The sequence below is a fragment of the Trypanosoma rangeli genome (assembly GCF_003719475.1).
Source record: "Trypanosoma rangeli strain AM80 chromosome Unknown Tra_15.4_contig_00146, whole genome shotgun sequence".
Classification (NCBI taxonomy): Eukaryota; Euglenozoa; class Kinetoplastea; order Trypanosomatida; family Trypanosomatidae; genus Trypanosoma; species Trypanosoma rangeli.
Window position 1 is genome coordinate 10,397 of NW_021705892.1, and position 24,170 is coordinate 34,566.

The following is a 24,170-nucleotide window of genomic DNA, read 5'->3' on the forward strand; positions in this document are numbered from 1 at the left end:
TTTACTGCTCTCCTTTGAATTTACAAGTCTTGTCACACTTCTTGTGTTGGCTTCCTTTTTGCTTTGTCGTTGGTGGCGCTACAGGAGGGGGAGAGGGTGTGTGGGGGAAAGGGCGAACAAAAAACTGTGTGTGTGTGTGTGTGACTAAATTATAGAGGGAGAGAAGCCGGAAGGGAAGACGTGTCGTCTATGACAAGAAAGGACTCCGTTGCGCAGAAGCCCACAGCATCGACGCCACTGCCCCTCTACAATACCGCAGTGCGGTCTTCCCTGGACCCGCGACCGGTGCTTCTGCGTGTCCCTTTGCTCACACCGAGCTGTCACGAGGCGGAGGACGGTAATTCGGACAATGATGCAAGCTTTCTGCATGCAGCTGAGCTGCAAAGTGGCCATGTCGTTGCAGTGGACAGGAGTAGCAGCAGGAAGGCACGACGAAGCGCAGATGGCTGCGAGGGTACCAACTTGAAATTCGACAGCGCAAACCTTTCCTTGATGATGTCGCCGACACCGCAGCCGCTGTGGCCACATGCATCAGAGGTGAGTGTCACACGAGTCCCAGATAAACACCTCGCCAAGGCACCATCACCGCCACCTGCCGTTTCCCGGCGCAGTACTAGTGCCATGTTAGTCTCACCACGACCGTCCCCGCTGAGCAAGGGCGGGATGAATGGGGAGAGGCGGGAAGGGCATGTGCCTCCTTTTGCCCAAGTGTTTCCTGCGGCATCAAAAGTACAAGAGAGAACTGGCGGTAAAGGTGATTGTGCAGAGGTTCAGCGGTTTCTCCAGGTTGTTCCTCCACACCCACAGATAAGAAGCCCACTGCAACATCTCCTGGTCTATAACAATGAGGCACAACGGCAGAGTGAAGGGTCTTCAGTCGGTAATGTGGGGCTTGTCGCACAAGGGAGTAGGGCGCAATCGCACAGTATTGCCGCATCTGCATCGTCACTGGCAGATGAGGTGCAACTACGGTCCTCTTTCATAAGAGGAGGTGATTGGCGTTCACAGGTTGATCCCTGCCGTACGTCGCCGACGTCTCTTCAGTTTTCCTTACCTCGTGATGACAAGAGCAGTTCCTCCACTGACTCCACTCTTACCGCGCAGCTTCCTTTCAGTAGCACCCGGCGATGCCTCCAGGGAAGCCGAATTTCCCCCTTTTCAACTCGGAGGGTTGCCTTTTCGCTGGCGCTAGTAAACGAGGACGGCAGTACCTCTGGTGAGGATCATAGAAACGGCACTAAAAGGTCAACCCCACTGCCACCGTTGCGCTCTAGTTCTGTGCCCGTTTGTAGAACGGCTCGGGTTGCGGGTGGTCTAGCCGATAACGCGCGACCGTCTTCTGCGTTGCACAACTCCTCTACCTTTTCGGTGCGACCCTCTACTGCTGAACCGGTGCATCTACCTCAACCCATAATTCCTGCGAAGACGGAGATCATGAAGGTGTATCATGCCCTGCAAATACAGGAGCAAGCGTTGCTGCTGATGGAACGCGAAGAGAAGGAGCGTCGTGAAATAACTACCGCCTACGTACACGCCATACGGGGGTTAATTGTGAATTATACCTTCCAACGCACCTTGCTTCTAGCAGGGGATGAGAAGACGTTCTCCCCAAATTCATGCCCCTGGAAAGAGACGTCCACCACTTTAAAGCGAGAAAGGACAAAAAGAAAGGCTGCGGTGAAGGAGGAGGGAACGACTAAGACGAAGGCTGGTTTAAAAGTAGCCGGCTCACCGCCGCAGTCTTCCATCACAAAAGCAGCTGGCTCTTATTCGCCAAAGTTTTCCCCACACCGTAGCGTGGCTCTTGCCGAGGACAAAGGTGCCCGGAGGGATTTGGTTCCTGCTTGTGTGCATGACAGATTTCATATGCAACGGTGTCAAGGGACTGAGAAGGAGCTCATTGCCACAGGATCTACTAGTGGTAGACGCCCCATCGTTGACCCCAGCAGTTCTTCTGGGGTTGAATCCCTTTTTTTGCTAGAGGTTGGTGAAAACATGAGTTGCGTCGACCATGCCATGCGCCTTGTTGAGGGACGGCTTCTTCGTTTTTTTTCAGCAGAGACAAGCGCTCGGCAATGCGTGGTTGAGGAGGAGGCTCACACGTTTCATTTCCTTTTACGTTATCATCGCCTTTGCGAAAACGCACTTCAACCCGCAGTTATCTACTTACAGGAGGCATGCCAGTGGCAAAATGTTTTGACGGAAGCAACCAATGATCTTCATCGCCTGCAGGATGCTCGACTTGATTGGGAGCTTCAGCAGAATATAGAGTCTGCCCGTGCTTACGCTCGAAATGTGGCCGCGCTGATGGAGCAGGAAAATCACATCCGATTCGTGCGTATTCAGCAAACAGAAGCTCAAGAATACCGTCAATTGGTACAGGTTTTCTACTCAGGGTTGACAGCACTTGCGGAGCTATGGATGTGCAACCAGCGACGCCACGTGTGGGAACTAGAGGAAAGGATGAAAACTATTGTATTTCAGGAGGGGGAGGACCGGGAGGCGGTGTGGATCACTGAGCTCCGACAGAGAGGTGTGCTGTACCGAAGGTTTGAAAATGAATATCAAATTCGTGCATCGTGCGCCTGGGATTCCTCGCCCCCTACACGCGGGAATAGGGAGGATGCAGCGGTGGATGCGTCGATTGAATTGAGTGCCATTGTGGGGGTTCATGGCGACGACCACTCGTGCGTCAGCCACGTGGAGGGCACTTCTGCAAATTCCCCGGCGGCAGTGACGATGTCAAATGCAAAAACGCCTTCAACCATGCAATCTGTTAACAGCATCGGTGCCCAGCTTATGACTGTGGCTGCTGCTGAATATGACGCTGCCCGAGAGGCTACTTGGTCAAGGAGTGTAAAGCAGGCTGCGCAGGTTGAACGCGAGTTTTTTGAGTGGAACCCGACATCAAACACTCTCCTCACTGCAACAAACAACACAACGACAGGGACGACTACACTTGTTGTGGGTGGTGATTCGCATTTGGTACATAATACATCAATTAGTGGCCAAGGGGGGCCGCTAGCGCCATCATCGCCCCAGCCGCGTAGTATTCCTTGCTCCGGCACGACCTTGCACTCAGGTCTATCTTCTCACCGTGATGCTCTGGCTGCGGCGGAAGCGCGTGATGAGGATCAAACCCAACACGATGAAACCTGCTGCAATGCTCCCGCTGCCCTGTGTGAGGGGAATGTAGATGCATCTATAGAAGGATTAGATGTAACTCCTGACTCATCGGGGTTGAACGCCTTGGTGTCATCCAATTCAAGTTGTAAGGCGTTGCGCCGCGATGTTGGTGTCTCAGTGAATCTGCGGTCTTTCGAAACCTCGCGAGCTGCAGTGAAAGGACATGTGGCACGGCTGAACCGTCACATCGTTCCGTGCTCTTTAAAGGATCATCGATGTTGCAACGAGCAACGCCACGAAGTCAGTCTGCTGCCTCAGCGTCAACGCAGCGGTGGCCGATCACACATGACGTCGTGCGGTACCCAATTGACTCCACCCACAAGACGCCCTTATAGAGATGATGTTATTTTTGTCCGAGACCCACAGAAACCCCTTTCAACAGCCACAAAGAAGGAAAGAATTCCTGCGGAAGCGACGATGGGGTTGAGGAAGGAAGTGTCCAATAGAGCAGTGTTGAGGACGTCGTCTTCATCCTCGGCGTCGCCCTGTCAAGGCGAGGATGCGGTACGAGGAGAGGTTTCTCAAGAAGATGGAACTGAATTGGGAGGTGGTGAGGAAGGCCTTGAAGAAGTTGAGGTCCTTGAGGACATAGATGACTGGAGTCAAGCTTCAGGTGAGGTGGAAGAAGGCACAACACGTAGGGTTGAGGAGGCCCCTTTGCCTGTGCAATCACCATCGCTTCATACTCCCTGCATTGCTTACCTGACGACAGCAGCATTGGAGACACAAGAAGCGCAGAATGATACCTTGTCCACCAAACATGTGCGGCGTGAGTGTGACACATTTCCTGAGTATTCGCTTTCCACCATGTTAGACACCACCGCGGCGGTGAGCGTAGACCCATACGAAATGGATGCCCACAGGATGAAGCAAAATTGTGCTATTAAGGTTGAGGAGGCAACCAGTCTTTCCTCTCCATCCTCATGCACCCATAGCGTCAGCCAAAGTACAGGAATAAATAGAATGTCCGATAAAGGCGTTCATAACAGCAAATGCATGCATGACGGTGAAAGGTGTGAGGATATTTCTCGTTCGTTTTTCACCGAAGTGGAAGCCAATGTGTTTACTCAAGCTAGGAGAGACTCCGTGGTATTTTACTATCCTCCGCTCAACTACATGCGTCCAACGATGTCGTGGCGAAGGCAACACGAAGGACTTGAATGGCCAACGAAGCCTAGTCCGTCGCAGGGACGTAGCCATAGCGTGAGATCAAATTGTAGCGGGCAAACAGGGAGCCAGCGACGGTGGAAGGAAGGCACCCCCACGCATGTGACACGTGTCCCTCTCGAAGAGGGCCCTGGCGTGTGGGGAGATGCGGAGATTCCGCGTAGGCCGTTTGGCTATGATGTTTCAGGCAACAAGGCCTACGAGGTGACGAATACCGTTTGCTCTCAAATACCCGTCGTCACCACCATCGCTTCCCCGATTCGAAGACGAGATGCGGCATGTCGCTTCATGGCAGAAGGAGCTACGACCCGCAGCCCCTCGCATTCAGGGCGTTCTGTATCGTGCCCCAGGGATGATTTTTCAACGGCAGCAAAGGCAAAAGTAGAATTTATGGAAAAAGAAAATCAGGAGTTTTTTGACGATCCGATGACGCTGGCGAACCTTCATGGGATCATCCAGCGGAGATCTGTCTCACCACGCCAAGCCAGCGTTGCCACGAACGTTGAAACGTTATTTAGAACTGGACGTTTGCGGTCGATGACGCCTTCCTATGTGGATGCCTTTTATAAACTTGACCACGAGGCGGCAGGGCGAAAGCGTCTTCTTGCTTCTTTGTGCCGTGGTTCAACGCTGCGGGAGTTGCCTCGAGCTGCGGCGGAGACGACCCCATATCGCCAGCACCATCAACATCATCATCGACGCAGTAGTGATGGGAACGCTAGTGGTCGTGGTTTGAAGCTGTCTCCAGGGACTTCATGTGGCAACTTTACGCGTTCGCCGTGGAGCCCCAAACCGAAACCATGGCGCTGATGAGGTATCTATTTATTTTTATATATACGTATATTTCTATATACATATTTACATGATATATCCATACATATATCGATGATGCCTGATGGACGCAGACATCCGCATGGTTACATATTTACATTATAAAGAAACCCGCGTCTGGGAATTGTTCATAAAGGAGCGATGAGTTCAAATACAAAGAAGCATTTATTATTTTACTTCCGTGCCTCTGTTGTGATTGGTGGTATGTAAACAGTTTGTCGGCTCGAGTGCGCAGATGTGGGAGATGGGGGGCAATTGGCAGTCTTCGTTCTCTACTCTACCAGAAGCCGCCGCACCTTGCTAACACAATAAAGCCTTCGAACATTGATAGTAAGGTGTAACTTGAAGTTTGTGGGGAACAAAAAGAACGCACAATTTTTTTTTTATTCTTTATCCCGATCTTTTTTTTTTTTTTTTTCTATATCTCTCTCTTTCTGTCTCCCTGTGGCCGTGTAGGGTTACGGAGTGGCTTCAGTGTTGTCTTTTGCTTTGGGGGGGGAAGCGTGAAACGCGGGTGAACGAACTAAAGAGGAAACTAACATTTAAAAAGCTGGAAAAGCAGGGGCAGGCATGTCTGCTGGGGATCAACTCTGTGATGGCTGCGGTAATCCCGCTTCTTCCTTTCAGTGTCCACTTTGCCAAGCTGAGATTGTCACTGACCGTGGTTTTTTCTGCGGCCAGGAGTGCTTCGCGAAGAATTGGTTGAAGCACCGCAATGCCTTCCACAAAAAAGGCGTCGTTCGGGCCAAACAACAACTACAGCCCACTTCCGTTGAGGCATCCGGGGACGGCCGAAAACGGTCGACGGGGGAGCGAAAGGACGCCAACGAATCCATCAAGAAAAGGCGAAAGCTGGCAACGACGGTGGAAGTGGACACAAAGGAGGCGGTGGTTGTCCCATGGATTCCGTTGTCGACGGAGGTCCCCGGTGCAGGAGAAGTGACACCGTTACTATCCCCCGACATTCCCCGCGCAGTGATTGGAGGCTGCCCATCGGCAGATTGCCGTACCTCATTTTGGTCGGCGGCTTTTGCGGCATCACGCTATATTGCTGCTGTGCTTTCTCCGCGGAATGGCGACACACCGCCTCACGTGCTAGTTGTCACAAGTGGTCCGTTGGAAGCGCATGCCATGGCCTGGGCCGCACGCTGCGCTGGTCTTGCAGGAGTTATGCGTCTCTTTGTGAGTGCACCTGTAGAGGCTGAGGGGGTGGGCTCAGCGAAGAAGAACTCTGGTGAACGACGGGTTGTCATCACAACACAAGCGATTGTGCGCCATGTGGCCGACGGTTCTGTGGCTGTGTGGCTACCATCAGCAGACAGTCTCCTTGTGACACTGCCTGGTGTTGTAAACGCGTGCGACCTTCAGGCCGTTCACACCCGTGCTGTATTTTTTGTCTACCGTTCCGCAGATTCGGCCTTAACGGAAGACAACTGGTGTGCAGAGGAGGAAATTGTCCATCACGTCTCTCCGCTGCCGAACCCTCCTGCTGCTCTACACCATTATTTTGATACGGTTTCCCCTAAGATTGCGGCTTTCTCCCCCAATGGGGACAACGAAGCAGATTCCGCACCAACTGTAAAGTTGCTTCGTTTTGACAATGATGTGTCAACTGCACTTTTACGTGGGGACCTCGCAGGGGCTGTTCAACATCTGGTGCGACTGTACAGTACAAATCGGGGCGTATTTGAGGAAGTGCTTGTAAACAGTTTGTTGTCGGCGCTTGGTGCTGCAAACGTCGCTCACGCCCATCATACTCTGGCATATGTTGCACGCCGTCTTGTGGATCAATCCGAAAGGTTTGATGGGCCTCCTGGAGGCACGCTAAAGGAAATGGCGCTCCGTGCAGTGGCCAAGGTGGTCCGTCTATTCCCACCCATCAGGGAAATCGAGGAAGGAAAAGCGGTAACAGAGACGAATTGGGACCTCGTCGGAACTGAGGTCGCTGGAGGCAGCGATTTACGCAAACTCGTCTCTCAGCCTTCTACCATCGAGAGGAAGAAGTTTGCAAACTACTATGCGACGCTTCCGAACCTGCAGCTTCAGGCCACCATGTGCTACCTCTACGATCATGCCCCACCTGGGATTATAGATGCCTTTGGTGCAGCCTGGGGGGTGAGTAGGGTGGTACCAGGGTTTGAAGCATTGAAGATGGCGGATCGAAAACGCGAGGATGCAGTGCGACGGTTGCGGAGTCGTTACGGGTCTAAGCTTACTCCCACCTTCGCCAATTACCTTGTGGTCTTAATGCACTTCATTTACGATGCGGTGGCGGGGTATTCTTTAAGTGTAGAAGAAGTAGAGCGCAGAACTCTGTGGTCGATGACGCTCGAGCCACAAGTGGGCTTGCTTCCTAGTTTTCTGTCAAACTGTTTTTTGCTGCGAAAGGAGGACACCTCCTCTGCAGAATCAAAGAGGGGGACCACGGCGCGGCTTTCAAGCCGGAGGCTGCCACACAAGACCCCGAGCCGCATGGAGCTGCTTCGTTCACTGCCTGTGCGAACTGCTCTTCCTGAGGAACCACTGCTTCTTTCGTGGTTGACACTTCCACTTGCGGGTCAACGCCAGCGTGAGGTGCAGCGGTTGCATCGTCAAGCCGTGGAGGAGATTCTCATGGCAATGCCACGAAAACCGCGGCCCATGTATGTTGGTGACGTCGGAAACCTTATTGGGAAATGGCCGCATTTTAATTGCCGCTTTGACGGTTCTCTTGGTGTGAGTCTCATGGAGTTTCTTATGCAACATCCTGAGGCCTTTCGAGTTGTAGGCAACCTCGTGACACGGCGTACGGCCGGCGTGTCAGAGCCTGTACGAATGCGATTTGATAACGACGACAGCGGCGACGATAGCGATAACGACAACGACTCTGATAAGGAACGCAAGGTGAAGGACCGTGCGTTGCTCACAGGGGCAAAGGGCAGCGGTGGTCGTGGATTGCGTGCAAGTGATTTGCCGGCCCGAGCACGTAAGAAGGCGGCAGTGAAGGCGTTCAATAAGGCTCGCTTTAATCGCAACTACAAACCACTTGACTCCGCCGCGAAGGTGCCAGGATACGTCAAGCATGGCCCGCGCAAAGTAAAGGGTAGGGGTCGCAAGGCCAATAAACGTGCCACAAAGCGTGGTGGCTAGTGGAATTAACGCACAGTCACCAGGAGGAGGAGGTGGAAGAGGAGGAAGCTGACGAGACAAAGTCTGGGGACCAAGGGAGGGATGGGGAGGAAGAGGAAGATAGAAAAAAGGGGTAATCGCACATGGAGTGGCTGTGTCTTTTAGTTCCCCCTCTTGGTGCACACGTCGACTCCCGCGGATTGGAGGCAGCTCCAACACACAACGCGTTTAAAAAGAAACATGGAGGAGGTAAAAGCGGAAAAGCTAAAAAAAAAAAAACGGGGATGCTGCTGGTTGGAAAAAAGAATGTTAGCATCAACACTGGAACGTATATATTTATTGACTTAGTTATACCCACATATATGGACAGAACTGCATCACTAAATTCTTGCCAGCTTTCTAGCTATCACTAACAACCCGACCATTTACTTGAGAAAGGTGGATAGAGTGAGAGAGATGGAGCAAACAAGGACAGGTGGGTCCTTTTGTCCAGATTTTCCTCTAGGGAGAAAAGTCAAAGCCCATCTTAGTCTATGATAATTTCTCTTTGTTTCTCGATTTATTTTTTTATCTTTTTAAGGCACTGGAGGACGTCAACACGTGGAGGACCAGAATAAAAAAATGGAAGGGGGTGTAAGAGTGAAGGATATTTTTTTATTTTATTTTTGAGCGGAGGTAGTGGGGTTTCCTCATCGTGATGAGGGCATCTTTGCGCCTGGCCAGTTCTTTTTCTACAACTTCATCCATTACTCCTGTGGCCTCCTCTTCCTCTTCCGTAGATGGTGCACTGCGGGAGGTGAAGCAGAAGTTTTCTGCGCCACGTGATTCCACTGCGTGTGCAGGGTGCGGGGTCTGCTGCGGCTCTTTAACGGCATGCTTTCTTTAATCAGGAACACTTTATCCAACGCGTGCTCGGTGCCCTGGAGGCCGTTGCGCCTCCTGCGCTTCCCCGCATGCTCCTTGCAGAGGGTTTTCAACAGATGCTGGATGGGGAAACCCCACAACGGGATATTCGAGCCCCTCTTTGGAGAAGTGGAGAATAAGGCATGACGCATATTGCTTCAGGGTGAATTCCACTTGGATACGGTTTTGCGACAGCCCGACGGACGTTTATATGCAGCTATCAAGAGCAACCCCTTGACACGACTGTTGGCATACGAACTACGAGCTGCTTGTGGGTACTATGCACAACTCATGTCCATTCGGACTCAACCAGAGGATAGTGCTGTGGCGTTGCTACGCACGGTTATTGCGGCTGATATCCGTACCGATCCTTTTCTAGTTGACCTCATGTTGAAGTTTGCCGCATTACACCGAAATGTGTCAACCGGTGAGTGGCTCGAGACTTGTTTAACGCCTGTAGAGAAGTTTGTAAAGGAGTGTCTGTTCCTAGAGCGTGATGCCTTTGATCGGTTTCGCTTTGATGTCCACGGTGATAACCGTCATATCTTACACTGCATTAAGCTTGCTGACATCACTAAGACTCCAAGGGATTTTGCGGCTTTACTCGATCCGGTGTTGCAGCAGTACGACATTTTTTGTCTTCAAAGTACGTTGGTGCATCAGGGGCGATGGATGGAGCACAGACTGTCGTGTGCAGAGGAGGTTCACCGCGTTGATTCGCGGCTCCCGCTGGTTGAAACGGTCGAGGTTCCTGCAGACAGCGAGAGTTTGGTTCGTATCGATGGTAGTTTTGGCGTTGCTCGCCGCGAATCAGAAGGATCACCACTAGTTTTATTTGTGCGGTACAGCGACCCCATTTTGCCGACGCCACAAGGAGACGACGCGGGAAAAGGAAGCTGAGAAGGATCACATCGAGGTGTTTGAGCTCGCAGTGGAGGACACAAGTCGCTCATTTTGGGAGAAGTGGTTCATGGATCGCTGAGAGGTGAGAGACTGGCTTGCTGAGAGCAGCAAAGTGATGTCACATGAAGTTTCCCCCAGACGAAGGGAAAAGGGAGAAAAAGAGTGTGTGTGTATGTAATACGTATGTACTCTCTTAGACGATGATGTTTTGTTTTGTTTGTGTGTGTCATATGTGTGCAATTTAAGAAGTTCTTTTGCACACATCCTATCCTTCCTTTTTTAACTCCTTGCGTCTCCCTTGGGTGGTGAAGCCGTCCCATCCACGCGTTGCCGGCATGGGCCTCACTGAAGATCCTTTGAAAACGGAACCACAAGGAAAGACTAGCGCCTCTGCGAGTGCGTTTGTGAGCAAGTTCGCACAACAGCGCTAGGAAGGCGAAGTAAGGTGTCCCAACGAGATTTGTATTCTTTGGAGGGAGGAGGAAACAATGGCGGTTCCAAATACTAAAAGGGAATTATATTGACAGGAATAGTGCGCGGTATGCAAATTTGTAAAGGAATACACCACGCCTATTATGATTTTGAAACACACACACACACAAAAAAAAAAAAACGAGGGTGAAATGCATTCAGGCGCCCCCCCCCCCCTTTGCAATGCGGTCAGGTTCTGGTGACTAAGGTAGTTGGGTGGGTAAAACGCAAGAAAATAACAACAACAAAAACTAAAACTAATGCAAAGGGAGTGGGAATGCAGCGTTGTTTCTTACGTGTTATTTGTCTGCACATTACTTCCACCCATCTTACGCCTAACCACGCATTTGCATGAAAGATATCTATGTGTTGTCTCTCGCCCTTCTTTCCATTTATTTCTCCTTCCTTTAAATAAAAAAGTCCTCATACGTTAACTTCCTTTTTTTTTTTTACTGGTGTGGACGGAGAACTCTGGTTGATTGCGCGTCAGCCCCTGTCTGTTTTGTAATAATTTGGCTGCAAGTATTGTTGTGGTTGTAGCATACCACATATATTATTACTATTATTATTATCACTTTCTCGTAATGTGCCGTTTGCGTTTGCAGTGCATTTTCATGTAACTTACGCAACACTTCATGCAGCATCGCTTGGCTTGCTCGCTGCTGCCACGCTGGGATGCAAACTGCTTAGCGTTCTTTGCCTTGGCACGTGCCTTGTAATAAATTTTGCAGCAATTTCGGCGCGTGCCACACCGCGGGGCGTGTTGGGGTTCCTTTCCTTTTGTTTTGCTTTAATTGCTATACGTTTTGTGGGTGTTGCGCTTTTGTCTATTACTGGTGGAGGGCCAACTAAAGGAAGAAGGGAAATGTGGGAGAACTTAGGCAAATGCCTCTTCTCTGGTGTGTTTGTTTGTGGGTGGGGACTCCTTTCATCATTTTGTTTTCCTCGATTCTTGCCGTGTGCAGGAGAACCCGTCCAACAAGAGCCACACCTGCAAAACAGGTTCTTTTTGTGCCCCTGTGACGCCAGGGAGGGTTGATTTTATACAGTATAGTGAAGAACAATAGAACGATGTCACAGACTGTGCGCATCCGCACGGAAAAGCCTCCGGTCCTTCGTGGTTCTAGGCGTCGCTATGCCAAAGCAACGACTACTACCCCCTTCCCTGGGTTTATCCCTGGTGCGTCGTTTGATGCTGCCGCCCCCTCCAGGCGGGAGACGTTGCAGCAGTTTCATCGCCTCGAGATGATGGTGGAGGTGGACGAACGGCTGCGCGCCGAGAATGGACTGGTGCTTTCCGACACAGGAGGTGTGTCGGACGATGGCTACCCAACCTGCGAAGACACAGCTGCGGGGAAGCCAGGGCGGGAGTCCGCTGCAGCAGCTGCTTTGCATGATGCTCGGGAAGAACTTGCGGGTCGCACCCTGCACGCGGATCCATATTGCATGGAAAATGTTTGGTCAGAGGCTCAGCGGGAGTGTCAACTGGGGGAGGGTCACAGTTTTGGAGAAGATGCTGATATGTTTTTTTTCCGTCAGGGCAACTGTATAGAAGAGGGTAATGCACTTGAGGCCGACACCCATGCGGCCATCATGGAGGACCTTGAAAAGCTGCACTCTCGCCTTCAGCAGGCACAATGTCGACGCATCCGTCATTTGGCTCCGCGTCAGCGTCGTCATGCTTCGCCTTTGGGAGCTCATGCGGAAGCTGCGTCACTGACCAGTGAAGATTCCATTTGCTCTAGCGAGGGGATGGAATTTGATCCAGAGCGATACGTGGCACCGCTGCTGCGCCACTCGGATGTTGTGGAAGGCGCTGATTTGTGGACGCCACAATTTGGAAACAAAGGTGGAGATGTAGCTTTTTTACGGACCGTTCATGACATTTTGCCTGACACTACGAGTGTACGGGAGGCGTTGCAGCTCCTGCAGTTTAGTGTTCACTCTAACCGCCCGGACGTGGCAGCGTGCGTGCGGCGGTGCCAGCAGCAGCAGCGTCAGCATCAGCCAATGACAGCCATAACAAATCTTCCGACTGAGGAGGCGGCGGAGCCAAAGCGCCAACAGCAGAAGAAGACAGTGACTACCGGGACATGTGGGCGTGTGGAAGAGGAGGCGACGGCGGCTTCTCGAGTCTCTCGTCCAGTTTCGCCACCCTCCGCAGCGTCACTGGCGGGAATGGTGGCCAAGACACTCCCACGCATACCAGACGAATTGCGGGACGAACTCATGGATCAGCGGAGGCTACTTGAGCGGCTCGCCGCGGCGCAGGAGGCGAGTTTCCGTCAACTAGCGCGTGAGCAGCAGGAGGCAGCACGGCGACGCATCATGGCACCGCGTGCCGACCCCACATTGGAGCCACTCGCCCCCTCCAAGCTGCAACAGGCGGAACCGTTTGAAATTGCTGAGGCATTACAAAAGCTTCAGTACGATCCAAAGCGGCCACTACCTCCTGTCATTACAATCTCAACGATGCGCCCAAAGACACCGTTGATGGTTCCGCCAGCACCTCCTTCACTTCCTCCCCATTACATTGAAGAAGAGCTGGGGCGACTGCACTCCGAGTATGAGCAACTTCTGCGGAACGAGCGTCAAGCATGGGCAAATATTATGCAGGAACAAAAGGAGGCGTTCGAGCGGGAAAAGAACGCAACAATACAGACACTGCGGTATGCTGTGGTTCAGCAACAACATGAGAACACGGAGGAAATTAAGCGTGCTATGATTTCACAAGAATTGAAACGGCGTCGTTGGCAGCACGCTGCGGAGTTCAAACAGCAGATGGCATTGCAGCAGATGTTACGCAAGGCTTTGCCTTCAGGCAACGATAGACGTGGACGTGTGAGAGGAGAAAACCTAGAAGTGGCTGCCACAACCATGTCAAACGAACGTCAGCCTTATCCTCGTCGTCCGCAGCCTTTAACAAACGTCTCAGGAGGTGGGAAAAATTTATCTGCTAAAAGACCGGTGAGTTGGGCAGAAGAGGATGGTGTGGAAGATACCACGAAGACGTTTGAAAACGAGGTGGATGAAACGAAAAAGAAGAAGCAAAAAGAAGATTTGAGGCATTCTATTGTTACGGGTCCTTTTTCTGTTGTGTTGCCTGAGGAGCCGTGCAGTGAGGCGACTGCAATTGCCCATGGCGCCTCATCCCAGCGAGTCGATGCAGTAGTGATGATGTCCGACAATGAGGAAAAAAATACGCGTCAACAACCCTCTGGAGACGTAAAGGCTGGGCCACGTGCGTCCAGCGATAAAAGACGTACCAGCATCCACTCATCCGCAGGAAAACGAGGGAAATTTGCACAACCACGACGCTCACCGTATGCAGTACCTTCCGGACGTCCTGTGGGGCCGGGGGTTACTACAAGCGGTAAATCCGCTGCTGCCGTGCAACGCCCACGTGTTTCATCAAAATCTCGCAATGCAAAGTTGCAATCTCGGCCTTATGATAAAGGGCTACATGACGGGTCTCAGTACGCCTTCGCAGTGCATGGCGCTTTATCTAACACTGAACAACAGTTTTACAACACGACTGAGACGGTTCTTACGGACTCGGTTCATTCACTAAATGCAACTCTGCCACCCTCTTCTTTAACACCCGTTGTGGGTGGTTTTTCGCACTCTTACGAAAATGTCCCCAGTAGTGGCGAGAGCCCTGTCGGGAAAGCGATGTTCCCAGGCAACATCTTGTTGCTTTCGGATTCGCTAACAGCTGAGGAGGCGGAGAGGCGGCGCGATGTTGAGCGCGCCTTCGATATCTCTCTCTCAATCCCACCACAGATCACTGCTGAGGGGGGAGGAAAAGAAATTCAACGTCCATGCGACGTCTATTTTTTTGGGGAAGAAGCTAGTGCCTTGTCACCACGCCGACGGGCGAGGCTTCGGGCCGCGGAGGCGCGGACACGCATAGAAGCAAGGCGCCGTCTAGAGCGTATTAAGGCTCTCTCGTTGAGGTCGCCCGGCCAAAAACTTGGAGAACCTCGATCTTCTATCTCAGATAAATTGTTTCCTGCAGAAGAAAGTGGACCGTGCCTGGCGGATCTCCTTGCCAGTGAGACCATTCACAGCATTATTGGGGATGCAGCTGAGGCGAGCCTGTTTGCTGTTTTGCTTAACGAGCTAGAGGATTACCTTGTGAGTGCCGAATTGCACCGCCTCACGTCCAAGAATTTGGGACGAGAAGATGAAGCTACACGGCGGCTGCAACCGAAGGAAAAGGAAAATGAGGAGGAAGGAGAGGTTAATGCTGCTGAGATGCTGACAGTCGAACGTGTAGCGGCTGCATTGCACACGTTTGGTGCCCCTATCCATGAAGAGTACTCTTTGGAGGGAACTGTCTTGCGCCTTCTTGAGGAGTCCTTGTTGCAATCTCTCCTACGACCGAAATCGGAGGAAACTAGGAAGGAGAGTACGGAGGGAGAAGCAGGGGAACGGGAGGTGACGGCAATAATTCCAGAGGGAGAACAAACGGAATTAAAATCTGACACTCTCTGCGAGGTGGAGGGGCCCCCGTTGTGGGTGCGAGAGGTTGTTTCTGTCACCACCGATCCTCTTTGGCAAACACCGGAGGGAGAAGTGAACCCACCTTGTGAGCCGCCCGTTCAGGCGACGACGCTGACGACGATCAGTGGAGACCATCATCCATCATTACCATCGCCGCCCTCAATAAAAGCAACAACAACACAGTTGCCTCTTATTGCTGCTCTACAGAAAAATGTTGTTTTGGCGCTGGAGGGTGCCAGCGGCAGTGTTGTACCGGATGCCACTGGTACCGTTCGTATTGTTCTCGACATTAATCCTGTCATGGAGCACTTGGCGGCTGTCAAACTGCCGGCTGCAATGGAACTGGCCAGCCCTGCACAAGGTGACACTATTGCGAGCGAAGCTCGGCGAATGCGTTGTGCCACGGAGGAGGACCTCCTCTCATGTGAGGTGGTGGACGCACCAATCACCAGAAGTACCACCCATATGTTTTCGGCGACGAAGGGGTTAGGGAATGAAGAGGTGCAGGAGGTGAAGCCGCCTCGCTTAGATTTCAGTATTTCACATGGAGGACTCCCTTTGCCTGAGCCAGCCAAACTGGATACGGCAAACATTCCACAGTTGCTCTCTTTTCCAGAGGGCTCTGTAACAGTCACGGAAGTTACTAATGCGCAGCAGCCTCAGTGCATTGAGCGTGAGCAGCGACGTGAGCGTGCTCGATTGTCTGACGATGAGTCGTTGCAAAGGCAGATGCTGGAAGAGCAAGAGGATGCGTTGCGAAGCTCGTGGCACATGATGTGGGATTGGCAACAAATGAATGTCGCGATGCTCAATCAACATCGTGATGCGCAGAACCCATGCGGTGTAGTGTCGCAAGACGTCGCTGCTGCCGTCGTGCCTGGCACAGAGGTGGAAGCCGTGGTTGATGGCGATAGACCTCGTGACAAGGTGGTTTTACCGCCAGTCCCTTCAACCTCCACAATTCGTGATCCCATTACACGGTTTATCCTTGAGTGGATGCACGAGTATGATGAAAAAAAAGAGGAACAACCTGCGCAAAGGAGTTTTTTGGATTTGCTCCACGAGGCGAGTCACATGGCAGGGGAAAAGGCGTTGCAGGAGGGAAGCGAAGGTACGTCTATGACCGAGGTGGATGCTCGGCGGCGGTTGCTGTTGGAGATTGACGGTGCGGAGTCCTCGTCGTGGCTTTCTTCTACGCACCCGAGCAGCATCGTCTCGGACGGTTTATTGCGCTTTGTGACTCGTTCACAGCACAACATGCCGCGACCGCGGCGCACGTGCCGACGCAGTGATGAGAATTCGTCATCTGCGACAACAGAAACGACACGCTACACCAACTCCTCCTCGAGGCTGTGGCTTGCGCAGGAGTCGTGGAGTCCGGGCAACTCTCTGCCCCCTACGTTCCCCACAGCGGCAGTACGCAATTCCACAAAGACAACGGTGACAACGTCAAGTTCCAGCCGTACATGGCCTTCGACGAGCTCTTCAGAGAAGCCACATCTTAGAGACACCATGTTGCGCCATCTCCGCCAAATACGGTCCTCGGATACGTATCAGCCAGAAGAGCAAGAGGGTCAAGAATGCGAGTACAGCTCTGTGGAAGAGTTGTGGAGGGAGGTGGAAAGGATTCAATCGACTCAGCAAAAAACTGCCCAGTAAGAGGCCAGTTCTAGGGGACTTGCAATCCAAGAGCTTCAATACACATGGGGCCTCGCGTGTGAAGCGCAACCGCTTCCTCAGCCTCCTCGTTTTTCCCAGTGGTGGTACGGAGGATACTACCTGTTTTGCTGTTTTTATTTTTTTATTTTTTTCCTGGCGAAGCGGGGTCGAAGCGAACAGTGATTTGGACATATATTTTTCCACACCACATACATGCACTGCGAAATATGCAAATCTGTTTTTATCCATTTTTAATTTGGTCCGTATTTTTTTTTAAAAAAAAATTGTATTTATTGAATTCTTTTTGCTGCTTATTTGAATTGTTTTTTTTTTTTTTTTTTGGGTCGCCATCAAAGCGACTGCAGTGAGCCCCGAGGACTAAAATGACTGTTCAAATGGTGAATAAGAGGCGGAGTCCATTTTTTCTCGTAGGGTGAATTTTTTTGGAGCCTCTGGGACACAATCAGGTAGTCAGGACATTTGTCTCTTGGAGACAAGTATTCCCGCGCAACGGCGGCATGTAGTGTGCAAGTACGAGAACTGAGTTTTTGTCTCTAGGGCCTTGCGTAAAGAAAACCCTGCCAATAAGGCGGAGATGCGAGAGCAGCAAAAGATGCAGGAGACGCAAAGGCAACTGTTTGTGCCACCATCGCATGGCACAGCCGGCAACAGCAGCTGTGGAAAACGAAGAGACAGTGGCCGCCTGATGGTGTTGTTTGATGGGTTTAACCATATGATGCGCATTCGGAAGAGTCTCGCATGGCTGTACACGCGCTTCTAACGGGCCTGTAGCATACCGAGTTGCTTTGTAAAGCCTTTTCTGCCGGGGCCACGCCACTTGGCCTACTAGTAGTGTGCATGGACAGATATCAAGACAATTCACTGGGAGGTCCGCTTTTAGTGTACTTTGCTCTAGCGCACACCTTCGATGCTTCCATGTCTTTTTTTTTCTTTTTTTTCCTGCTGCTTCTGGCTGCCGCGCTTGCTCCACTGGCATTCAGTATTTGGGAGGCACAATGGGGGACTCGCAACGCGTCGAGGAACGACGCCGCTCCGAAAACCTGGCTTACACTCGACTTGGAATGAGTGTTATGCCAAGTGTGACTGCTTTTAAAAGGTCCCCGCGCTCGCTGGGTGGCATTGGAAGGGCCTCAATTCTCACACCTTTTTTCCAACCGACGAACACGGGTCTCAGAAGAGCCGAATCCACAACGGTTGCCTCGTATACTGATCAGAATGCTGCGCCTGTAGTGACTACAATGGAACAGCGAATGACTCGTGACTTGGTGGTGGCATAAAATATATTGACCGGACGTCTGCTAGGGTGAAAGCATAATAGTCTTTGGCTTCTATTGCTTACTTTCAGAGTCCAGATTTATCTTGCAAGACTATTCCTTACAATAGTGGAGATTACCTGCAGTGAAGAATAATCATCAGAGGAGATTTTGGCATTAAAGGTGGACGGCCGGTCATTCCACTAATTCAGGGTTGCTTTTTACCATTCTCGCGGTCCGTGCGGCTTTGTTGCTTATCTCCCTGTTACTTGTCTTCATTGAATGGTATTGATAATACGAAGAAGAACTTTTTACAGGGGGGGGGGGGAACCGCAGGAAAACAGTGGGGTGGAGTCGGATCCTAGTTGAACTCTCTTCTCCTAGATAGACATAATTCTTGTGTATATCCGTATTCTTTCTTTTGATGCGTTTTGTGTGTTGCTTTGCGTCTGATATTACCATGTGTGTGTGTGTGTGTATGTGTTGGTTTATACTCATGAGCTTTTGCCTGGTGGCTGCAGTGCTGCCCGTTTTATTGTTGCTCTATTCTCCTCTTCCTTAACCCTTTGTTCTTTAGCTAAAGGAGGAAGGGAACGGATAGAGAGCGAAAGAAAAACTAGGTATAGTGTATATAGAAGAGCTTTAGCAGGTGCCCGAAGGACGTGTGCACAGCAAGGCAGGGGGGTGGGTGGGGGAAAACGAAAACAATATTGTACGTATATATACGTAAATCTTTGGTGCAGGTGCCCTCCTGTGTGTCAGTGGGTACCACTCAGTAAGCAGGAGGAAAAGCTTCGCCGTACAGGAAGAGGATACCGCAGGCACAATAGGTAGGGAACGTCAGCTCCCAAAAGAGGGGTATTGGATAAATTGCACAGCTGGAAAAAGAGGCCAAGACCAAAAGACGTATTTATTGAGTTGAAGAAAAAAACAAAACAAAAAAAAGAACTAAACTTAATATTGATCTAATTCGCGTATTCACAAATCACACGCACAGGAAGAGCAAGAAAAAAAAAACAGGAGTGTATAAAAAATAAAATAATATTAATAACCTAATTTAGGGGGAGGGAGGAGGAAGCACCTAACGTGAGGCAGACAGGCCGATCAGAGGCCCACAGCAGGCGTGAGGAAGTACCACACTCGTGGTTCACGAAATTGAAGTACGCAACAGGGCAAATGAACTCAGTAAGCGAATCTTGTGGTTCCGATCAGACGTCACCCCAGTTGGCGGATGATGAAGGCGGGGATGCAACTTTGCCAGGTAAGAGTGACGGAGCTGTTGCTGCTGGAACTGGAGCTCAGGTAAAAATGGTATCAGAGCGACCAGAGATCGCAGCAACAGCAGCAGCTACGAAGACAACAACAACAACAACAGCAACAGTGGCGCCAGCAAGTACCCTTAACCTGGGATGCCCTGGGTGTTTACAACCCAGCGAGGGCGCCTCGCCAGATGCTTGGGATAAGTGGGGATACAGAGCAGATGCCCCTTGTTTCTGTGAAACAGTCGTATTGGGGACCTCACCATCGTCGCCGCCTCCGCCGTCTCAAAACGCAAACGTATCGCTAGTTTTTGATGCTTTGCCGCAGAGTTATTCTTTAGTTAACTCGTTTTCGGGCTATGCGTATGGGCGGGTGTCAAATAGCCTTCTTGCCTCCACACGAACATGTCCAGAAGAAGTAAATCCTACGACCACTCTTGAGAACGGCCTGACTTTCAATGAAGACGATCTGAGGGAACCTCGTAGGTATCGAGCGACGTCGTTTCCCACGCACTCCTTTTGTCCTGTGGGTGAGATGCAGCAGGCGTTCTTACATCAGTTGTCTTGCGCAGAGAGGGTCGGTGGTTCCGTTTGTAGTACGCTATTTCGGCCGTGTTTTAGAAGTCGGCTGCAACCGCTGGCTTCCATTAAGGATCCTCATTTTGCTCGCACTGCGCGTGAGCAAAATCGAAGCATGCTCATCTCTGTGTTGGTGTGCCAAAAACAGTCATTGCAGCGGCAATTAGAAGCTATGCGAAAACAATTCTCGGAACAAAACATTTTTTCCATGGTAAGGGCTAGCAAAGCCTCACAGCTGCAGTACCTTCTTGATAATAAGCTCTGTGATGTCAACAAGCGGGACTACAATGGGTGCACTCCCTTGCATGTGGCAGCGCTGGAAGGCAATGAGGTGATTGTGCGCTTGTTACTTTCATTTGGTGCTGATATCATGGCTATGGATAATACTGGACGGACCCCGCTTGACTGGGCTGCAGCTAATCGTCACAGCGGTGTTTGCCGCTATCTACTGCATGCCACGCAGCAAATTATGCTTCTACACGAGCAGCAAAAAGAACATGAGGGTAGTGAAAGCGAACACGTGGACTTCACTGATAAGAATGCTGGACGAAGTCAAGTTTTTAGTCTGAGTGTTGCAACCAACTCAGCGATGCAGTCATTACTTCTCTCTCCACCAATTCAAGCAAGTAAAAAATTATCTGCCATGCAATCGCTGTCACTGGATTCCGAAACCGGAAGTGAGCAACAGAACGACGTTGCCTCAGCTTCGCTTATGGCGTGCCTCCCACCAGACGTGATGTCAATGGTACAAACCCAATACCACCTAGCTTCATGCCATTCTGCCGAGGATGGCGTGCAGAACGAAGATGAAGTGGAAGAGGAGGAGGATGAAGCAGAGGAGGAGTACGCAACGGCTAAATTTTCAAGCTACACTACCATTTCGGATCCGGTGCCGCTTGTTGTTTGTATGGTAGGTCTACCAGGGCGTGGAAAATCGTTTATTGCCCGTCGGCTGTCACGTTACCTCAACTGGAAAGGTGTTCCTTGCCGCGTCTTTAACGCGGGTAGTTATCGTCGACAGCTGCTCGGTGTTGAGGGAACCGCAGATGCAGGTTTTTTCGATCCAAATAATGCTAAGGGAAGCCAATTGCGTGAGAAAATGGCGCAACTCGCATGTGAGGATCTCTTGGAGTTTATTTCGCAACATCGCGCCGCCGTGGGTGTGTTTGACGCCACCAACACCACAAGGGCACGACGACGCCATTTGATAGAGTTTTTCACCAATGCGTCAAAACAGCGCAATGTGGAGTGTCGCGTTGTATTTATTGAGTCAATTTGCACGGATGACAACATCATTACGGAAAATATTCTTCGCTCAAAGTGCGGCAACGATGACTTCAAAAATGTTGGAGACATAAGCGGAGTAATCAGCTCATTTCGCTCTCGCATTGCGGAGTATGAAAAGGTGTACGAACCACTGGATCGCGCCGAGGATTTAAGCTTTATTCGCATAGTAAACGTAAAACAGCACGTTGTGGTGCAAAATATACCCTGCGGTCTCGCAAGTCGTATTGCGTTTTTCTTACTGAACCTGCATCCTGTTGCATACCCCGTTTATATCGCCCTTCCTGGTGAAACTGAGGGTGAGAGCAACCACATCTATGGCGGGGATGAACATTTGACGCCCCTGGGAGAAAAATTTGCACTGGCATTGCGACGCTTTATTTTGGAGCGTTACGTACCAAATATGATTGTGCTGCATGGCACAAACTGCAGTGTAGTAAACACACTAAAACCACTTGCTGAGTCGCTGCGTGACGACAGCGAGGATGGTGTAACTAGGGTGGAAGATGAGGAGAACGTTCCTTTTAGTGCACTTCCATCGCAGGAGGAACTTCTATGCCCTCTACCGGGCCTTGACAGCATCAACTACGGCTGGTTTAGTGGACGAACAGTGCGGTGGGTGCAAAAGCGTTACGCAAAACTCTCACGGATTCTGTTTGCGGCGGTGCCAGGGAGCAGTGATGAATCTTTGTCAAGTATGAATATCTCGCCAAATTCCCATCCTGAAGATGTGGAAAGTAACGCGCAGGGGGGAAAGGAATCACTTGGACCCTCACATCAAGGCGATCAAGATGGGGAGCATGTACCAACGCAACACTTTGGCAACAATGCTAAGGCAATTCTTCGCTTTCGTCACGTCCCTAATGGCACTGACCCTCGTTTATCGTACTGTGTGCAGTTTCCAAATGGTGAAAGTTGCAGACAGGTGAATGTTCGACTTGAACCAGCGCTAATGGCAGTAATGCGGGTGCAAGGACCTGTCGTTGTTGTTGCAACTTCAGTACCTGCTCAGGGTGTTCTTGCTTTTATGGCAGACGTGTTGCCAGAGTTGTCCCCAACGCTACGTTTGCCTAAGCACGCCGTGGTGGAGATTGGCGTTAAGGGGGACATCACAGTTCATCAACTTGAGCCTGCTGAGGACGGTCTCTGTCTGGATACGTAGAGGCGGACAGGTACTGCGACGATGGTGAGTATTATACGGGCATCTAACTACATGTTTATAATAGTGAGGAACAAACGGGAGCATGTTTCTGTGTGGAGCAACATTGGAAAAGTGGAGAACGAATGAGCATTCACGCGCACACAGTAGCATACCGTTCATATTATTATTATTATTATTATTTTGTGGTCAATAAGGTTTGTTTGTTTGTTTGTTTGTTTTTTTTTGCCGCGATCCACGCGGGTTTTTGTGGTATCGCTCCCCCATTCTTTCCTCACCCAAGCCTCTCCGGGTATGTACTGTGCGTGCGAACGTGTGTAACTCTGTATTTGTAGCGGTCCACCTTTTTTTTTATTTCCGTTATGTCCGGTGGTTTCTCGTGAGAGTGAAGCGTGAAGCGTTGTTTTTGTACCCATTGTCTCCCTTCACCCACTCTCACATACCGTTGTGCTGCGTTGACTGTTTTTTTTTTTTTCCTTATCCTCCACTTCTCTCTCTTTTGCACGCTCGCTGGGGGAAGTGAATACGGGCACGGTAATACAAAGGAGGGTTGCAGCGGCGATGATCATTTCAGAACGAATTCCCATGACAAACGGCGAGGTGTTCGCACTACTGCGACGACGACGCGACGAACGCAACGCGAAGATACAACCGCCGTTTGGAATGCAGTTCGTGGGCGGCAGTAACATGCCGCAGCAACAGCAGCAACGAATGCCAGCCTCAACAGCCACGAATGCAACGGCGCACACGACTATTTTTTTTCCACCAGACCCACTCGTAGCTGATGCGGCGTTTTCGGGTCTGCATGGAAGTAGACCTGCGACTTCCCGTGTTAAAGCGAATACCAGCGCTCTCTTCTTCTCTCCGGCGTCCTCGCACCTAATGGTACTGTTGACAGAGGTGCGTGCTCTACGCTACCTTAGCCGCTACGCCACTATCAGTGGAAGCAACGGAGTGCATGCACTTTACGGTCCCACTAGTGTTCACACCCGGCGTGGCCGGTACTTTCCTGTCTCGGGTTCTAATGAACAGACGCGAGGTTCACAGCAACGGAATGCATTGAATGGGTACGATGCCCCGTTGTTGCATGCAGAAGAGGGCTTAAGCGAAACAGCTGCTGCTAATGAAGCGCAAGAACATGTGCTGACGCAGCAGGTGTGGAGCCATCGCCCCGGCACTGTGGGTCACGTGCGTGCGGTGGAATCCCTTCTCGGTTTTTGGGAAACCAAAGGACGGGAGATGGAACGCCAGAGCTCAACAGCAGTGAAGGCGGTGTTGCGTGCCGTGAGACGGAGGTTAAGTGATTCCATGCGGGGAAACGAGGACAACCCCATCGCACATAATAATACCAATTACAACAATAACACTGATAAGGAACACGAGTTGCAGCATCCTTCCTTAGAGCAGCCACGTCTGTTGTTTGCCCCGCCTTCTCTGCCGCTTGCATTATTTCTTGCGGAGCAATCGCCCGTGAGCACGGGTGCTCTCACGTCTGCAGAACATTGCCAGTGGACGGAGCAGGATGTCATTAAGCTTGTCATGGCGCGGCCACAAGACAGCCTTGACGTGCACCGCCTCATGGATGATGTTGAAGAGCTTGTCGGCCAGAATGAGGAGTTGTTGAACTTTCTCGAGGAGGAACTTGTAAAGGTGTTCCTGTAGGCTGCCGTTCGTTGGGCCGTTTGGCAGTGCCAACAATGGTATAAGTGGTGGTGATTGTTGCTGTTCCCCCCGTTGCTCGCGGAAGGGATCCAACATACGTGCACCGCGTGTAGTGATTGCTGGGCGCTGTCTCCCCCTTACAGTGACAAGGGTTGCTACAAACCGCTATTTTTGCTCAGACGTGTGCCGCAGCGCATTGCTTTCCATTCCACTTTTTTT

At 51.1% G+C, this 24,170-nt stretch overlaps 8 protein-coding genes across 8 annotated transcripts, besides 12 other annotated features; 6 read left to right on the forward strand and 2 right to left on the reverse strand.

Annotated features, from left to right (window-relative positions):
• Positions 1-125: 125 nt before the first annotated feature.
• Positions 126-143: a microsatellite.
• Positions 144-189: 46 nt separating this feature from the next.
• Positions 190-5,163, forward strand: TraAM80_04803 (uncharacterized protein; the record flags this gene model as incomplete). Its single annotated transcript, XM_029381716.1, has 1 exon — positions 190-5,163. The coding sequence occupies one exon, from the start codon at positions 190-192 to the stop codon at positions 5,161-5,163; it is 4,974 nt and encodes a 1,657-aa protein (XP_029238395.1).
• Positions 5,164-5,168: 5 nt separating this feature from the next.
• Positions 5,169-5,236: a microsatellite.
• Positions 5,237-5,559: 323 nt separating this feature from the next.
• Positions 5,560-5,628: a microsatellite.
• Positions 5,629-5,754: 126 nt separating this feature from the next.
• TraAM80_04804 (uncharacterized protein) lies at positions 5,755-8,313 on the forward strand (the record flags this gene model as incomplete). The annotated part of the gene is made up of 1 exon (XM_029381717.1): positions 5,755-8,313. One exon carries the CDS (start codon positions 5,755-5,757, stop codon positions 8,311-8,313), a length of 2,559 nt encoding a protein of 852 aa, XP_029238396.1.
• A 21-nt stretch (positions 8,314-8,334) lies between these two features.
• Positions 8,335-8,413: a sequence feature (GA-rich).
• A 625-nt stretch (positions 8,414-9,038) lies between these two features.
• On the reverse strand, positions 9,039-9,347 carry TraAM80_04805 (uncharacterized protein; the record flags this gene model as incomplete). The annotated part of the gene is made up of 1 exon (XM_029381718.1): positions 9,039-9,347. The coding sequence occupies one exon, from the start codon at positions 9,345-9,347 to the stop codon at positions 9,039-9,041; it is 309 nt and encodes a 102-aa protein (XP_029238397.1).
• A 139-nt stretch (positions 9,348-9,486) lies between these two features.
• Positions 9,487-10,095, forward strand: TraAM80_04806 (uncharacterized protein; the record flags this gene model as incomplete). Its single annotated transcript, XM_029381719.1, has 1 exon — positions 9,487-10,095. One exon carries the CDS (start codon positions 9,487-9,489, stop codon positions 10,093-10,095), a length of 609 nt encoding a protein of 202 aa, XP_029238398.1.
• A 696-nt stretch (positions 10,096-10,791) lies between these two features.
• Positions 10,792-10,836: a sequence feature (A-rich).
• A 284-nt stretch (positions 10,837-11,120) lies between these two features.
• Positions 11,121-11,141: a microsatellite.
• Positions 11,142-11,640: 499 nt separating this feature from the next.
• Positions 11,641-16,734, forward strand: TraAM80_04807 (uncharacterized protein; the record flags this gene model as incomplete). The annotated part of the gene is made up of 1 exon (XM_029381720.1): positions 11,641-16,734. One exon carries the CDS (start codon positions 11,641-11,643, stop codon positions 16,732-16,734), a length of 5,094 nt encoding a protein of 1,697 aa, XP_029238399.1.
• Positions 16,735-16,857: 123 nt separating this feature from the next.
• Positions 16,858-16,886: a microsatellite.
• Positions 16,887-17,054: 168 nt separating this feature from the next.
• Positions 17,055-17,075: a microsatellite.
• A 122-nt stretch (positions 17,076-17,197) lies between these two features.
• TraAM80_04808 (uncharacterized protein) lies at positions 17,198-17,731 on the reverse strand (the record flags this gene model as incomplete). The annotated part of the gene is made up of 1 exon (XM_029381721.1): positions 17,198-17,731. The coding sequence occupies one exon, from the start codon at positions 17,729-17,731 to the stop codon at positions 17,198-17,200; it is 534 nt and encodes a 177-aa protein (XP_029238400.1).
• Positions 17,732-18,469: 738 nt separating this feature from the next.
• Positions 18,470-18,492: a microsatellite.
• A 437-nt stretch (positions 18,493-18,929) lies between these two features.
• Positions 18,930-18,956: a sequence feature (A-rich).
• Positions 18,957-19,184: 228 nt separating this feature from the next.
• On the forward strand, positions 19,185-22,292 carry TraAM80_04809 (putative 6-phosphofructo-2-kinase/fructose-2,6-biphosphatase; the record flags this gene model as incomplete). The annotated part of the gene is made up of 1 exon (XM_029381722.1): positions 19,185-22,292. One exon carries the CDS (start codon positions 19,185-19,187, stop codon positions 22,290-22,292), a length of 3,108 nt encoding a protein of 1,035 aa, XP_029238401.1.
• Positions 22,293-22,450: 158 nt separating this feature from the next.
• Positions 22,451-22,472: a microsatellite.
• Positions 22,473-22,487: 15 nt separating this feature from the next.
• Positions 22,488-22,516: a microsatellite.
• Positions 22,517-22,850: 334 nt separating this feature from the next.
• On the forward strand, positions 22,851-23,951 carry TraAM80_04810 (uncharacterized protein; the record flags this gene model as incomplete). Its single annotated transcript, XM_029381723.1, has 1 exon — positions 22,851-23,951. The coding sequence occupies one exon, from the start codon at positions 22,851-22,853 to the stop codon at positions 23,949-23,951; it is 1,101 nt and encodes a 366-aa protein (XP_029238402.1).
• Positions 23,952-24,170: the final 219 nt, after the last annotated feature.